This window comes from Neovison vison, chromosome 4, assembly GCF_020171115.1.
Source record: "Neovison vison isolate M4711 chromosome 4, ASM_NN_V1, whole genome shotgun sequence".
Classification (NCBI taxonomy): domain Eukaryota; kingdom Metazoa; phylum Chordata; class Mammalia; order Carnivora; family Mustelidae; genus Neogale; species Neogale vison.
Genome location: NC_058094.1, coordinates 25,694,488 through 25,711,149, shown reverse-complemented (window position 1 = coordinate 25,711,149; position 16,662 = coordinate 25,694,488). Strand labels below are relative to the sequence as shown.

The 16,662-nt window shown below is 33.3% G+C and overlaps 1 protein-coding gene across 1 annotated transcript in view; it reads right to left on the bottom strand.

The window, feature by feature from the left end:
• The window catches only part of CSMD3 (CUB and Sushi multiple domains 3), a 1,253,935-nt gene that overhangs the window by 955,904 nt on the left and 281,369 nt on the right, over positions 1 to 16,662 (bottom strand). Inside the window, exon 4 of the mRNA XM_044245069.1 lies at positions 7,303 to 7,497. Coding sequence (XP_044101004.1) covers positions 7,303 to 7,497 — 195 coding nt within the window. The remainder of the gene's footprint in view (positions 1 to 7,302; positions 7,498 to 16,662) is intronic.

Sequence of the window (16,662 nt, the reverse complement as noted above, 5' to 3'; positions counted from 1 at the left end):
GAGTTTCACGAGGCCTGAGTTGTTTTACTATCATTATATGTAGTATTGTGCCCTGCAAATAATGATTTCTTAATATGTATCAGTTTAGTTATTGAATATACATCAAATATAAGAACTTCCAGCAATGAATGCCTCAGAAGTGCTGTTGCCCTTGAGAAACACGTTTTCACCACTAATGTATATTATTTGCTGATCCTAGTCTAATTTTCTAGGTTAATGTGGGGCTTAAAATTCCCCCTAACCACTGCAACTCTGAAAAAATTTAATTCCACTGCCTATATGGTCCTAGATATGTTCATTCTCTGGTGTTATCAGTTTTCAAATACCTGTTTTGATGATGATGATAGAAATAAGGAAATTGCTACTTGTTATTATAGATTAGGTATGTTATATACATTCCCTGATATGATTTTCATTATAATGTTATAAAGTAGTGAGGACTTCCCCTATTAAACATGTGAGAAAACTAAGATCTGAAAACTCAATATCTAGTTTTAAAGTTTCTATACCTTCTCAGTGACAGAGATGTAAAGCAAACCAAGGCTTTTATTAGTCCAGCGCAAACTCTACAGAGATTTTTTACCGTTACTAAAAAAGTATTCTCCAATATATCAGAGCTGTAGGCACACGTTTAACTGTCAACAGATATTTTTAAATATATTGAACACATATATAACACAAGCGATAGCTATTATGTCTACATTATTTTTTAAATTACTTTTTAAAATGTATTTGAAACTAACTTGAAATTTTTAGTAACTTCTATGTGCTAGGCATTGCACAAATATTTTTTAAATATCACCTCATTTAAGCTAATCTCAACATTCACCGGTTCCTAAGATAGGTAAAAATATTTTCAATTTCTGACATAAGAAACAACACACCCAGGCAATGCATAGCAAGAAAGCAAATCAGCTCATAGATCTTGTGCCCTCAAAGACAAATCGCATGTCCTTTGTTCCATCATGCTAGATACTTTAGTCAGGACATTTTCAGCATTTTATCACACAAACAACTATTCATAACAAGATTAGAGTACATGAGAGGGCAACTGAGTGTTGGCCTGATCGCTGATAGAACAGCCTACATTTTCCAGGGAGAGAGAAAGTAGCATGGACAATTGCTAATCATTCCTTGGCTTGACAGTCTTCGTGGTACTGGTATAACTCTATCATCATGTAATACATGTTTAACTTCCTTTCTAATTAAAAGGCATACTAAAAATGTTTGCCTCATGACTGTCAAATATAGGAGTTCACACAAAGGGACCAGAGCCCTGTAGGAGTATAAATGGTAGGGCTAAAAAAAGCAAGATTTGGTGCCCAAATAATACTGCTTGGATAATAATGCAAAGTGTGGTGGAGAAACTATGTCTGCTAAAATATTTCCTGAGATAATATTTTAAAGTAACATCTTCGGAGGGGCAGCTGGGTGGCTCAGTCACTTAAACAACTGACTCTTGATTTTGGCTTAGGTCAGGATCTCAGGGTCATGAGGTAGAACCCCACTCAGGCTGTGTACTGGGTATGGAGCCTGCTTAAGATTATCTCCTTCTTCCTCTACCCCGCACCCCCACTGCTCATATGTCTGTGCTCTCTAAACCAATCAATCAATAATGAAATGTAACACAATAACTTTTTTGGAAATCAGCTAAATTAAACAATAATAGCCCCAGTTTTCAAAAAGAATACTTAATGCATGGTGTAGCCCATGACATTTTGATATTCAACAATGAATTTAATTTCCTTTTTCTTTTTTTTTTTTTTTTTTTTTTTTTTTTGCCTAGGACAATTTATCACTAACACCATACTTTCCATAATTCAGGGAGTTACAATTAAACATTTTCTCCTTTGGGAATGGATTTAAGAAAAAAGAAGGCAATTTACTAGGTTTTCAAATCTTAAAAAGGGGGAGTAAAGATTTTAGCTTCAAAAGAATAAAAATGTTAAAAACTAACATTTCAGGGAATTATTAAAAAAAAGAAAAGAAAAACCAACACTGGATGCTGTTTTGATCTAGCATAGAAAAATCTCATATTAGAAAATATTTTTTCACTTTTCAATTTGCAGCTCAGTATTATGTTTAAGCACTATATGGAAATGAATAGAAGCCTGACACTAGGTTATTTATGTGTTTTGTTCTCAAGTCAATAAAATATTTTCCAGTTTTCATACTTAATTATTTTTGTACTTAGGTTTTATCAATAATCAGGCCTATTATTAATGTAGCGTCATGTTTCTGAATATCATGTTTCAGCATTACACATGCATAAGTGTGCAATCAGGGCAAATACACAGAATAAATGGCATTTTCTGTTTTTCAATGCTTTTTTGAGAAGTTTTCCAGAGTACTGAGCAGGGGTGAATGAATATCCTTCCAATAACCTCACAATGTATCCTTTACAAGCATTACTTCTTTTCAACATTACTAGTTGTTGTTTTGGGGTTTGGTTTTTTGTTTGTTTGTTTTTGGCTGTTTGGTTTACTTCTAACCTTGTCTGAAATCACTATTTCTTTGGAAGGCTTTGGTATAATTTGCATATAGAAGCATCAGACTAAACCTTCCTTCCTTTATCCCCTTCTCCAATTATTACCTCTAATTGCTCTTTCCAATTCCATGTTTTAGTAACACATTTTTGCCAAGGTTTAAAGTAGGGGTTTCAGTTATTCTCTGACAAAACAAGCTGCTGCCCTTCTTTCCATCAACTGTTTTCTTTACCACATCGTTGTGGAAGGCACTCTTGTTCCCAAGAACAAAACTGGGAAGATCCTTCTCATTCCTCATTGCTAATGTAGCTAATGGCAATTTCTTTTGCTTTGTCAGAAGTGACAGTTCCCTCATTAGCCCTTTTGCTTATCTGTCCTGTCAAATATTTGGTTCATGTCTCTTGGCACCAATTGACTATATGACATCTACATCACTAACACAGAAGCCTTCCCCCAAAAGAATCTCTCCTGTCAGATCAAAATAAACTCTGTCAACATTTGACAACATCATATCCCTTCATTGATCATTGCTTTCCCTGAAACCTCTATGGATTCTAAGATCTTTACTTTGGGCTATAAATAAACTCACACCTTCAGGAAAATATAATACTGTTTTTTTAAAATATAACACTCTTTTAAAATTTTCTTTAATTAATCTAGAATTCATCCTAGAGCAACCTTAAATATTTTATGATTGATGACTTAAATCTTAATAGGTTAATTCTTCCATCAAATGATCTGACTTTTTGACCAAGGTTTCCATTCATTTAAAACACTATAATTGGGGTGCCTGGGTGGCTCAGTCAGTTAAGCAGCTGCCTTCTGCTCAGGCCATGATCCCAGGATCCTGGGATTGAGCCCCCCATCAAGCTTCCTGCTCAGCAGAGAGCCTGCTTCTCCCTCTCCCTCTGCCTGCTGTTCTGCTTACTTGTGCTCTCTATCTCTCTAATAAATAAAATATTTTTTAAAAATAAAACTATAATTTATGTGTAAATTTTACAAATAGTTTTGTTAGTTTGCCCTGGGGTATGTATATCAAATGCCACTCTGAATATAGAATATCATTACAAATTTTAGAATGTTTAAATTTAGGAATAGCATATCCATTCACCTTGTCTGTCAACTGCTCTTAATTAGTAAGGAATATTGGGAGCACTGAGTTGAGAAGGACTCTGGGGCCACATCACAACTCACTGGGAATAAATGTCATAGAAATGTTTATCAAAGGAGGGAATGCATAAAAGGCACGTGTCCCAGGCATTTCCAACCCAAGACTTACAGCATAGGAATTCACTTTCACTTCTTATAGAATATTGTGTAGTTCAGCACCAGGCAGTTAGTTGTCTTTTTCAAATACTAGCAGATGGTGTTGATAAAATTCATCCTGCTTGTGAACAAACACAAAAACCCTTGCACCATACCCTCTAGGTTGATATGGCACTCGTTTTTCTTAATTAAACTATCATTGTTAGGAAGCGTCAGAAGAATTCTCTAAAAGCCAGGGTTTCATCAAGGAGAGACACTATGTAAACTCCAGGGGAAGCAATAAGCAGATCATTACAGGGTTATCAGCCCCCTGCAAAGTTATAAATTAAAGAATCAGTATGCTATCAAGTGGCAAAGAGCAGAGGAGGGAGGCTACAGTCTAAATGTCTATCTTCTTTTGACAACCACACAAAATCCAAATTCTCTATTCCCCTATTCTTTAAGTTTAAAAAAAAATGCTTAATGAGAGATAAATTGTTCCTTAGAAAATTAGAGCAGGTGCTCTATGAAGGCTGACTTCATTGACTCTACCTTTAGCCAGTGAATATTAGTAACACACCAGAATTACGTTTAAGGCTAGAAAGGAAAATTATCAACTCATTGAAAATATTCCTGCTCTATGTAGTTTTTATTTTTAGCCAGTCTTTTGTGAAATATTCTCTTAAAGTGTTGTCCCTACTTGAACTTTCTTCCACTCAATTGAGAGAAATTGAGCTCATCCTTATCAAGGTGCCTAACATACACAGATACTGATATTAAAGCAATTATCACACATTATTGTAATTATCTGATTACATAATGATCAGACCCACTAGAACTGCCTTCTTAAAGGCAAGACGTGTTTCTTAATTATCTTTTGATTTTCAATACACAAAATAATGCTTTACACAGGATATGGCCTTAATAAATGAGTGAATGAGTACATTTATTCACTGGTATCTTTGTTAAAGAGAAGAAAAGGCAAGTTTAGCAGATTGAGGTTGAACAGGCAGAATTTCCAAAAATAGTGGGTATCATTTTTTTTTTAATAGAAAAAAACACAGAGGTTAAAAATGGAAGTCAAAGGAAATAAGCCCAAAGAAATCTGGGGGTGAGAAGTAGAGTACACACTCTGGGAAAACAAACAAAACTGCAATGACAAGATAAAGTTTTGGTTTTAGGGTTAGACTTGGACACAAGATCATGGATATTATCCACCCACTTGTTGTTGACTGTAATTCTTTCCTTTAGGGAGAAGATGGTAAGACATGCTAAGGAAAAGTGGGTAGACAGAGCTAGCATAAATAATAACTTAGTATGCATCTGGTACTTTATATATGCTATCAAATTAAACTCTAACAGTACTGTGATGTTCGTATTTCTCTCTCTTCATCCGATTAGAGCTAAAAAATAGTTTCCAAAATTAATGTACTTTTTTGCTCAAAGTGTAAGGGGCAAAGTGTAAGTGTAAGGGGTCACTGAATAAGGGGCACACCTAGTATTTAGACTCAGATCTTTCTGGTTCCACACGTTCTTATTGGAACTAAGATGAATACAGAGCCCAACAACAGGAAGTAACATTTAGCCAGAATTGGTAGTGCTCCACAGAAATCTCTTAAAGAGACTTCTTGGTTTTATGAATCTTAATAAATCCTTTTGATTTTGGAAGTTTTGTGCTTTGAAAGAGATGATAGTCTTTTGATTCAAACGTAAAACTCCATTTCTTTTCTTATAATAAAATAGTTCTGAACAGAGACGCAAATAATTTTGGTGAAGTGTCAAAAGGGTAACAACTTAGGCTTTGTAGCTAAACAGAATGGGTTCAAATCTAACATTCCCACCACACCCCAAACTGAGAGAAATTTCTCCATGGACCCTAACATTTCTTCACATCTTGTAAGCAGAGATTCCAACCGTCCTTCTGCTCTTTGTACTAAACTATCTTTACAAAGATGTTGGTACAACAAACAGCCTCAGGGGACAGTGCCTTCCACCAGAGTAAAGGGCAAGTTTGCCTATAACTTTGTAGGGAGAGAAAGAGGGGTGCCCTCCAGAGCAAAGGGCAGACATCCTAATTTACAAAGCATTCCATTTTCCCTAAGCTCATGGTTTTTCATGTGCAGGTTCCTCATACTCTTTTATATCATTCTATAAGAATTAGGGCTTAGCAAACTGGCACAAATGTTAATAATCTGGCTGGTGACAGTTTTGTGAATAATAAACTCTCCTCTGTTTCTGACCCAAGAAACTGGGGTCTTCTACCATCACCCAAGAAACTGTGGCAGAGAAATTTGTTAACTCGCAAGTCGAGTAAAATCTGACTCTTTATAGTTCTCGACATTTACTGAGGAAATTTGAGCAGTTATTCCAAAATTTTTGCACTTCAGTTTTGTATTGTTATGAAATTTAAAAGTGACTATACTTAGAAATTTCTTAGTACGCTATCACATCCAAATGGTGTTCTAAGTGTTCCAATAAATGGTAGCTAATAGTAGTCAGAAATAGCATCAGTCAAAACAGCAGAGTAGAAACTGCAAGAGAAGCAAAGGTAGCACCAACACTAAGAATGCCAATGCATGGCAGATATTTTATTAAGTGGCAGTTATTGGTTTTCTTCTTTAATCTTCACAACAAATGGAAAAGATGTTGTTGTTTCTCTCTCATTGGTTAAGTGAAATAAATGAATCTCAGAGTTGATGTGATTTGCCTAAAGTCACTCCCATAGTCATTGTCAAAGCCGAGATAGGAAGTCAGCTGTGTCTGATTTTCAAGAGTCTTCCCTGCTTGTACTTGGCAGCCACATGTTGGAAAGGAAGCTACAAAGTAACTGAGACCAGCAGGTGGACATTCCTACCTCCCATTCATACAGGAAGCAAATGCCAAAAGATAAAAGAGATACAACTCATTTGTCTTTCCCTTTGTTCAAAAAGTAAGCTCACGGAAAATGATAAAGGTCTCTAAAATTTCTGTGGGCAAGATTCATCCATGAATTCGGCTTCCATTGAACATGCATCTTGCAGGCACTGTACTTTGAAACTTTGTCCCCATTAGAGTATTATGGTTTTCCCCATAATACAAATAATCTTTATCAGTATCAATTAAATAAACTATATAGCATTATTTCACAAATTCCCAAATGAAGTCTTCCACCAGATATCTTGAAAAGATTCATAGATTCAATCAATACTTCAAAATGAAAACAAAATTATGATTTTGACAGACTAAATTAAATTTCTGAACATCATAAACTTCATGTTTTTCTAACATAAATACAAAGACACATTTATACACAATGCATAAATATGTATATAGACATGTATTTAACTGTTTCATTTCACAAGTAATATTGTCTCATTTTTTGACAAGCATTTTTTCTAAACTTGTCATGTAGTATATGTATACATAAACATGTAGATTTCTTTCAATCTTCAAATTTTATAAAAGGAATAAGCACCAAATGGCAAACATATTTTGCAATTACACTGTCAGATTACAACTCTAACTTTTAAAATGTTTTTATCATGTCAAACAAACATTCAATCAGCATAAAAATAAACATTTTTTTCTTTACCTCTGCAGATAGGAACAGGAAAATCCCAGGAGGCTGTATTCACTGAATTGGCTATGCAGGTGAGTTGAGGGTGGCCATCAAGAATATATCCAGTAACACAGCTGTAGCGGATCTTGTCCCCAACGTCAAACCGCGTACCATATAATACACCTTTGGGTGGAACTCCCGGGTTTCCACAAGAGCTACTCTGCAATTCTATAAAAGGGGGAGAAAAGGAAAATTTACAGTTATCTTAATACCTTTTTTAATGTTTTAGATTTTAAGAAGTATATGTAGATACAGATGTCTCTTTTCCTTGCAAAAAGTGTCACAATAAAAGGAAATATCTTCCCTCTCAACACATGTAACACAGAAGTATGGAAAGGAACCAAATTTTACCAAAAGATATTGGGTTTCATTCTTTGTATTAGAAAAATTTAAATATTTTATATAATTTTTCTAGCAACTTTAAAACTCAACATTACTCATATTTTATAGACATTAAAGCTAAGAATAATACCATTTATATGACTTTTTCAAAGTTACATTCTACTTATAAGAATAAACAAATTAAGTTTCATTAATATGCTCTCATTACTTTGATGCATCTGTTTAACTCTAAACCAGAAGCATTTCTCTGAAAACATATGTGTAAATTTTTGGTGGAAACTTTTTTTTTCCACTTAAATAAGAAAAATATAGCACAGTAATGAATGGGAATATTTTTTAAGTTGGAGAGAGTGGCTAGAATTCCCAATTTGTTTAACCTGAAAATATAATAAGAAGTGCATACAGTTGTCAAGTTTTAAATAGAGGAATATGTTAGGATATTGATTGCTTCTACTGCCTTGTTTTATTAGTTAATACTAAAAGTATACAAGTATACAAATGTAAGAGATTTTTTTAAAAATATATATATTTTTTAATTTATTTGACAGAGATCAAATAGGCAGAGAGGCAGGCAGAGAGAGAGGAGGGAGCAGGCAGTGAGCCTGATGCGGGGGTCGATCCCAAGACCCTGAGATCATGACCTGAGCTGAAGGCAGAGGCTTTAACCCACTGAGCCACCCAGGCACTTGCAATGTATGAGATTTTTTAAATGATATTCATTTCAGAGGAAAAATCCAATTTCACTGTAAATAAAATCCCAAGAAAATATATAGAAATAGCAAAACAGAACTTAATGAGGTTAAGAATTATTTTTCCCAATATTATTTTCTAAATTTTCCATTACCTTTATATTATTTCATACTATAAATAATTTTAATACAAATACAAACTAATGAATTACTGAGCTAAAATATATTCAGGTTTGAATAGGCAATAATTTAGTTAATGGTATTATACAAATGTTAATTTCCTACTTTTGACAATTATGCTATGGTTACATAGCTAATATTATGGGAAGCTGGATAAAAGTATAGGAGAATTCTGTACTATTTTCACAATTTAACTGAAAGTCTGAAATTATTGCAAAATAAAAAGCTAAAAACCACTGCAACACAAAAATGAAGTATGTTTCCATTTTACCTTGATAACCCAGTTATATAGTTAGTAAGATCCATGCAATGTTATTTAATATTAAGCCAAATACCTGTAAGCCACTATAATATGGAAAATGTCAATGACAGTAAGTAAAAATACCAAAATAATCTATAGGTCTAATTTTACAAAAACAACAGCCATTTATAATTAAGAAGTGTATACAGAGCTGAAATTTTATATTTTTACCCATAATAGGTATATGGTACTTTGGGGAGTGTTTCCTAAGTGAACATGATTTTTTCTGTATAAATTTTTCCATGATAGTGAAAGAAAAAATCAGTGATAAATTTCAAATGAAGTCAGTTTAATCAGTGAAAAATACATTGACAATATATAGAACTTGAGTTACATATATAAAGTATCTACTTTTAGTTTAGGACAATTACTTTAGAGTATGAAACCTAAAACAGAAAAAAAAAACAACTAATATTAATTACATGTCAATGGTTTCTATAAATAACAGGCAATATCCTTAAGATTCCTCTGCATTTAAAAACACACCATAAACTGATATCTGTAAAATACTGTAAATATCAGTAGACAAGGTTAATGATCTCTAATATTTCAGTTTTCTATTTTTCCAAGACATATATTTTCATTTTCAGCAAAATTTAAATACATTATCTGTGAATTTTGAGTAATCTTTAAAAGTACTTTTGAAATATACAGTTTATTCTAAAATAGGAGGGTGGTTTTTTTTGAAAATTCATTTCATTGAAAGATGAGATGTTTGCTGCAAGAGACGGTGAGGTTAATAAGTTTTGATAAAATGAATGAGCATTCGATCCCTTGAATATAGTAATAACAAAGGAAATTCTTTTAATGAAACTACCACTTGTGGCCTTAGAATCAATCCACTGCTTTACCTCTCACATCCTAAAAAATAATTAAGGTCAGGACTTCAATTATCCTAAAGTTATATATCTAGGAGAAAAAAGCAGTTTTCAAATTATTTCACAGGAAGCAGTTAACTAGAGGAATGAAGGGAAAGAGAGAAGAAAGCTCTCAATAGTTCTTCTACTCAGATTTAACTTTGATTTAAGTGAACAAATAAACATTACCCAGAACAAAGTATCTAAATTGAAAATGGAAAACATAGGAAGTGAGTCCATGAATGAATAGCAGCACTGGTTGGATTCTTAATACGTGACCTAATCTAGTACCTTCCTTGTGGCTGATTTATTTCTATTTCTAATTTGTAAGACAGATAAGAAGTCAGACTGTTTCAAAATAAAACTCAAAAAATAAAGTTCTAAAACAAAGCTGGTTCTCGCCTTCAGGAAATTCCCACTTTGGATTTCCCTTGATTTTTGGACTTTTATAAATAAAAACTACCCATCATTCTCTATAGACTGAGTAGCCCATGAAGACAGGTATGAAGATGTTTCACATGTTTAAGAGATCCCAATTCTATAGCCACTGTGCATAGATTCCATTTTTTGTCTTCTCTCAACCCTTTAACTTGGGACTTGTCCTTAAGCTATGTCCATTTTAAGACAAAGAGCCAAGGATGTGTTATTAACTGAAATAATTATATAACACACCACAAAAAAATGCTATTTCTGATTCATATTTTAGTCTTAATTTTTAAGAAAATAAACAGTGCTTCATATTTGAACTTTTAAAATTAATTTGTTATTTAATATGACAGTCTAGAACTAGCTAAGTTAGACTAATTTTTAGGCATTTACTTCTACCAGCTATCAAGAGTTTGAATTGCAGGGGAAAATGAAGACAGTCTCTATCATGTTTAGTAAAGCAAATTATAAACTAATCATTAATATACATGGTGCTTACAATAAGTGGTGATTTTGTTTATCATTCTTAAGGAAAATAGAAGTTGAAATTTAAGCAATAAAGAATTTTTATAGTAATTCACCAAATGTATTTACAAGGTAACAACATTTTGCTTATCACTTCACTGTGTGCCTGAAGCAAATAATTACATCTAAAGGGCAGAATTCCCAGACTCAGTTATCTTCTTTCACCAACAGATGACACTAATATATGGACTGAAAAGTTTATGTGATTAAAATAAAACAATTGTAGAACCTGACATATTCTGATATTCCATAAAGCAAAGATTAAAATGGGATTGGAGTGTTCTGAGAGTATTTTAAAGTTATTGTCATAATACTATTATTCAAATACTGATCAATCTTTTAATGCAAAAATTGTACTACAGCCTTATTTGAATTTATTCTTGGAATCTGTGCCATGAGATTGTGTTTGTAGATAAAACAGAAAAGAGTCAAGTGTTCCCCTGAGTGGCACAGTCGGTTAAGAATGTGCCTTTGGCTCAGGTCATAATCCTGGGGTCCTGGGATCCAGCCCCTGAGCAGGCTCCCTGCTCAGCGGAGAGTCTGCTCCTCCCTCTACCTCTGCCCCTTGCCCTCAATTGTGCTCTCTCTCTAGCCTGCTCTCTCTTTATTTCAAATAAATAAATAAAATCTTTACACACACACACACACACACACACACACACAGAAATACTCAAGCGAATCGTTTAGTGAATTGAGAAAATTCCTGGAAAACAAGTGCTGAAGACTTTACACTCAAAAAATATTTCTGAAAATGGCAAATACCCTTTATATAAGTCTACTGCTCTGTCCAAATGATTGAATTAAATTAAACATCATCTGTTTTTGCTAGAAATATCTGTATTTTATTTATCCTCTCTTCTCATATTGAAATTATCAGCATATAGTATGAAGGCATTTTGGCAAATAAACCATGCTAAAGAGTATGGGATTATTGATAAAGCAAAAAATTACTTGAGGAAGATCCAAGATAAATAAAACTCCAAATGGAGGTTGGAATTTATTGACACTCCTCTGTATTAGTTGAAAGAAAATATAACTATAAATTACTTAGTAACTAATTTATTCATCAGATGTTCTTGAGGGTTATGGTTAACTTTGATGCTCTGTGATGTGTATCATTTAAAGCAACACCACCTCCTTTGCCTTCTAAGAATTTACAGCTTGAAAAAGTTAATAGCCTTAATTGAGATCAGCTGTGATCTACTTATATCTCACAAATTACCCAATGTCATATATGGTTTTCCCTGTTGTACAGAAAGAGAAACTGAGACTCAGATTAAGTAACTTTCCCAAGGTCACCCAACTAAGAAGTAGATTTGTAGTTCATGCATAGATGTCTCTAACTTGGAAAAAAGAAAAGAAAAGCCTTAGGTTGTTTCACAATTGCATGCTGTTGTCCATGAAAAACAGATATTCATTTCACAAGTGTTTATTAAGTGGCTAATATGGACAGTATTCTGGGGATATAGTTTTGCAAATGACATACATGGCCCTGCGAATTTATCAAGTTGGTACTGACCAAGTCAATTAGCAAGTAATTACACAGCATTAGTTATAATATCGCAACTGGGATAATGGAAACATACAAACTATAATGAAAGTATAAAATTGAGAAAACTTAGTCTTGATTAAGAGGAGGTCTGAAAAGAAATTCCTGATTAAGACAGATTTAGGGGGACCTGGGTGGCTAAGTGGGTTAAATCCCCTGCCTTCAGCTCAGGTCATGATGCCAGGGTCCTGGGATTGAGCCCCCTGTCAGCTCTCTGCTCAGCGGGGAGACTGCTTCTTCCTCTCTCTCTCTCTGCCTGCCTCTCTGCCTACTTGTGATCTCTGTCTGTCAAATAAATGAATAAAATCTTAAAAAAAAATTTAAACTGAAATAGGATAAGGAGTGAGCTGGATTTGAAAAAAAAAATAGTTAAGTGGGTTCAAAATTTGGAAATGGGAGAATCAAAATACTGTAATAGTTATTAGATTTGGCAAGGTTTTATGGGTAAAGTAGGGTATACACTGGATTGGAAAAAGTATTTCAAAAGTGTTGTCCAAAGACAGGTTCATGTAGTGAATACATAAACTATGCATAGGTTCTTAATTAGAAAAAGGAACCATTTCTGTCACTAAATATTTTTTGAAGGAGATACTCTAAAGCTCTAGAGAATGATTCAGAGTGAATAATTGAAATCTATTCTAAATGCACATATGAGCAGAGATTTTCATAAGTATGTATGGTATGTACTTTGTGAGCTTACTAATTGAATAGTAATTCAATCTTGAAAATAACTGGTAAACAGGACCATGAAAATTAATTACTAAAAAAATGAGAGGCAAGAATACTGTATGCATACTATTTGTACCTAAGAATATCAACTTTATAAAGTTGTTAATGTGGCTATATAAAACAATATGGAAGTTATTTATATGCTGAAAAACAATGCAATCAATACATGACAGGTATTTTTATTAGCTCAACAAACTGCAAGTTTATTTTTATTATAGTCAATTTTGCATTTGAGACATCTAAATTAGGTGTGATTAAGTTATGATCTATTAGAGGTAGGGCCATGTCTTCAATAAATGCTGATTAACTACATTCAATCACTCCTGATGTCTTAAAAATTAGTCAAAAAACAGTAGTTTAGTCTAAGGTAAAATTCAGTTACTCCTCTCTAGATCATAAGGGAAATCCAATTTGTAATTCAACTCTTGGTAAGATATTTATACAACCAAATTTGCAAAGAGTTCCTTATGGGTGGCATTGATTCATCAATTCTTTTACCTCTTACTTGATATCATATATGAAGCACTATGCCAGGCACAGTGATTATAAAAAGATACCTGGTCTACTGCATCCTAACAAACTCCAGATAAGTTAAAAAAAAAAAAAGTTTCAAATACTTTTGAAAAAAAAACTTAAATCCTGAAAGAGAGTGTATATCAAGGACTATAAGAGAGGTTTTATCACATTTTCCTTGGAGAAAGTCAATAAAACTCTACTAAGCAATTTAGAAAAAAAGGAGTGATTTATACTAATAAACACTTTACAATAACCTTGGCTTTTAAAAAATCCCCAATTTCTTAGGAGCATGTGGATAATTGTGAAAGGCAAGATATTTACCAAAATATCAAGAAGAAAACCTGACCTTGAAAATTAGGAATGAAAATCGAATGAAAGGATAACAGATACCATGACTACAGAATTGCATAATTATTCAGTCAAATAGATGAAGCATGATCCTGCTGAGATCAATTAACAATGCTTTAAAACACTGTAAAATTATGTCTACTAAGGGAAGTAAAACCAGGTTGTTTGTACTTCTTACAGAAAATTAATCTCAAGTTTTTTTATTTCCCAGATGATTAAAAATAATTTAGAGGAACATAACATCAAGTTGAACCACCTACTACCTCTCATCCTGAGACTTCAAAGCACTTAACCAACTAATACATTTTCCAACTTTTCTTGTGGTACAAAGTGTTCTTTTATTGAAGATATTAAACCATTCCATTTATATAGGATATAAATGGTGTCATTTGAGAATTCACTTGCAGACTAGATGAGCAAATATTTTGTGAATATTTTGAATCAGCTATTGCATCTATCCTGTTCCCATGGATTTTTACTTCAGTATATATGACTGAATGATTTTTTTTTAATTTGCTTCCTCACTAGACTGTGAGCATCTTGAGAATAAGGGCTCTAATTCATCTTTATGTATTAAGAATTTAACACATTCTGTGGTACGCTGTTGACAAGCAAAAAAGGATTTCTCAGTTAATTGAGTTATTTCCTCTCATAGAAAAACATAAAAGATGATCATCACACAGAGTTTGTAGGAGTATATATTTAGAGACAAAATAGAGTGGAACCAGTAGACTAGAAAAGAGCTGTAGGCACATCATGAACTAAACCTGTGTCATAATAAACACTGGGACACTCTGCCTGCATGTGATTTTATAGATCAAATTATATAATTGTGCCATTTAAATCTTTTTTTAATGAAAAATTCATTAACTTTTATAAACCAGTTCTTAAGAATGAAAGTTCCTAAGCTGCTGGTCATGTCACAGTCCTTGCTAAGATGTTGGGAATGAAGCAAAAATTAAGCCACATTTGCCATTGTAAAAGTTATCTTGAAGCTTTATAGAGGTTTAGATTTGGCAATCAAAAGGACAAATACTCATTTTTTGTTGTTATTATTTTAACTTAACAAAAATAATTCGAACAAAGTATTGGCTGCTGGAGAGGATGGAATAACGCTGCATCTGTAGGAGGATAAACCGACACTTTTCAGTTCATCTGTTTAAGAAGAAAACAGATTACAACAGTGATTTGGCTAGGATGAGGGGAGAATGCATACAGATTACAATGCATTTTAAACAGTAACAGAAGAAAAATCTACTGTCACTATGTTTTTTTTTTTTTTTTAATTGAAGTAAATCCTTGGGTAGGCTGGCTATAAAGCCAAGGAAAGGAAGGGTGAAGCAGTAAAACAGTTAATGTAAAAAACAAACACATAGGGGCACCTGGGTGGCTCAGTGGGTTAAGCCGCTGCCTTCGGCTCAGGTCATGATATCAGAGTCCTGGGATCGAGTCCTGCATCGGGCTCCCTGCTCAGCAGGGAGCCTGCTTCTCTCTCTCTCTCTCTCTCTCTCTCTGCCTGCCTCTCTGTCTACTGTGATCTCTCTCTGTCAAATAAATAAATAAAATCTTAAAAAAAAAAAAAAAACCCAAACACATAAAAAGTTATGCTGTCTAGGTAATACTATTCTGTTTTGATACTGGTATATAGAGCCCAAAGAGGACATAGGTAAACGTTTTTAGAGACAGATCAAGAACAATTGTCACATACAATGGAGAAAATCCATTGCACAATATCCAAGACTAGCAGTTGCTGGTTATAGGCTTTGGATCTGTGAATAAGAGGCAATTAATGTTCTTATGTTCTTTCAATTTCAAATATCTATGGGGTTTTTTTTCTTACAAAATAAATGTTATCACCTAAATTGAACTGATGAAAAACAATACTGTATTTTTATTTTGTAAACTACCAATGTATTAAAATAGATGGGTAGAGAGGTTATATTAAAAAAAATATGATTATTTAAACCTAGCTATGGCCTGTGTAGCTACCAGATTTTTAACAAAGCAGAAGAAATAAAAATACAGAATGGAAACATATTAGCAGCCATCCTCACTTTAAAAGTTTCTATAAATGGAATAACACTGCATCTGTATGAGTTGCATTTGAGAACTTGATTCAGAATAATAGAAAAATATGAATAGACTCCCCTCTCCTATGACAGAATTGGGACAAGTATCTGTATTAAGACTTTTGGATAATTTAATTCTTTAAAAAGATGTGTTAAGCTGATTATGGATAATTTACTGGGTTACTTATTCATCCAATATGAGTGAGAGATGCCACTGAGTTTCAGCAATTAATCAGTCACCAAATAATTACTGAAGCTTGAAGTATAAATGTCAAAGGGATATAAAAAATAGGACACTGTGTCTGTTCTTTTGGAACTTATAACTCAATGGGAAACATAAAACATGTATAGTATGACCTTCTGGCAATTAAATAATAAAATGGACTCCATAGTTGAATTTTTAAAAGTTACCTATATTTATACAAAAGGAAGGATACTGTATAAAATAAAGGAGAAGGATTTTAGTTGGAGAGGAGTCAAGAGAAGAGTCAAACAAATCATATGAATAAAGGCAAGAAAGAGAAATGCACAAGATATGATCAAGGGTCATGTGCAAAATAAATGGCCTATATAGAATATTATACATAAGAGGAAAAATAGAATGAAATGTAAGAAATGAATCTTAGGGTCATACTTTGGAGACCCTTTAAGTTAGTTGTCTTAGCATCCATGATATGCTAATGCAGTCCTAAAGGCCCCATAATGAAATGGCTTAAGTAGACAGCAGTTACTCCTCTATGTGACTCTCTGACTGGTGAGGCTGGGAGAGATCAGACTCTGCCTTCAGGTCATCAGGGACTCA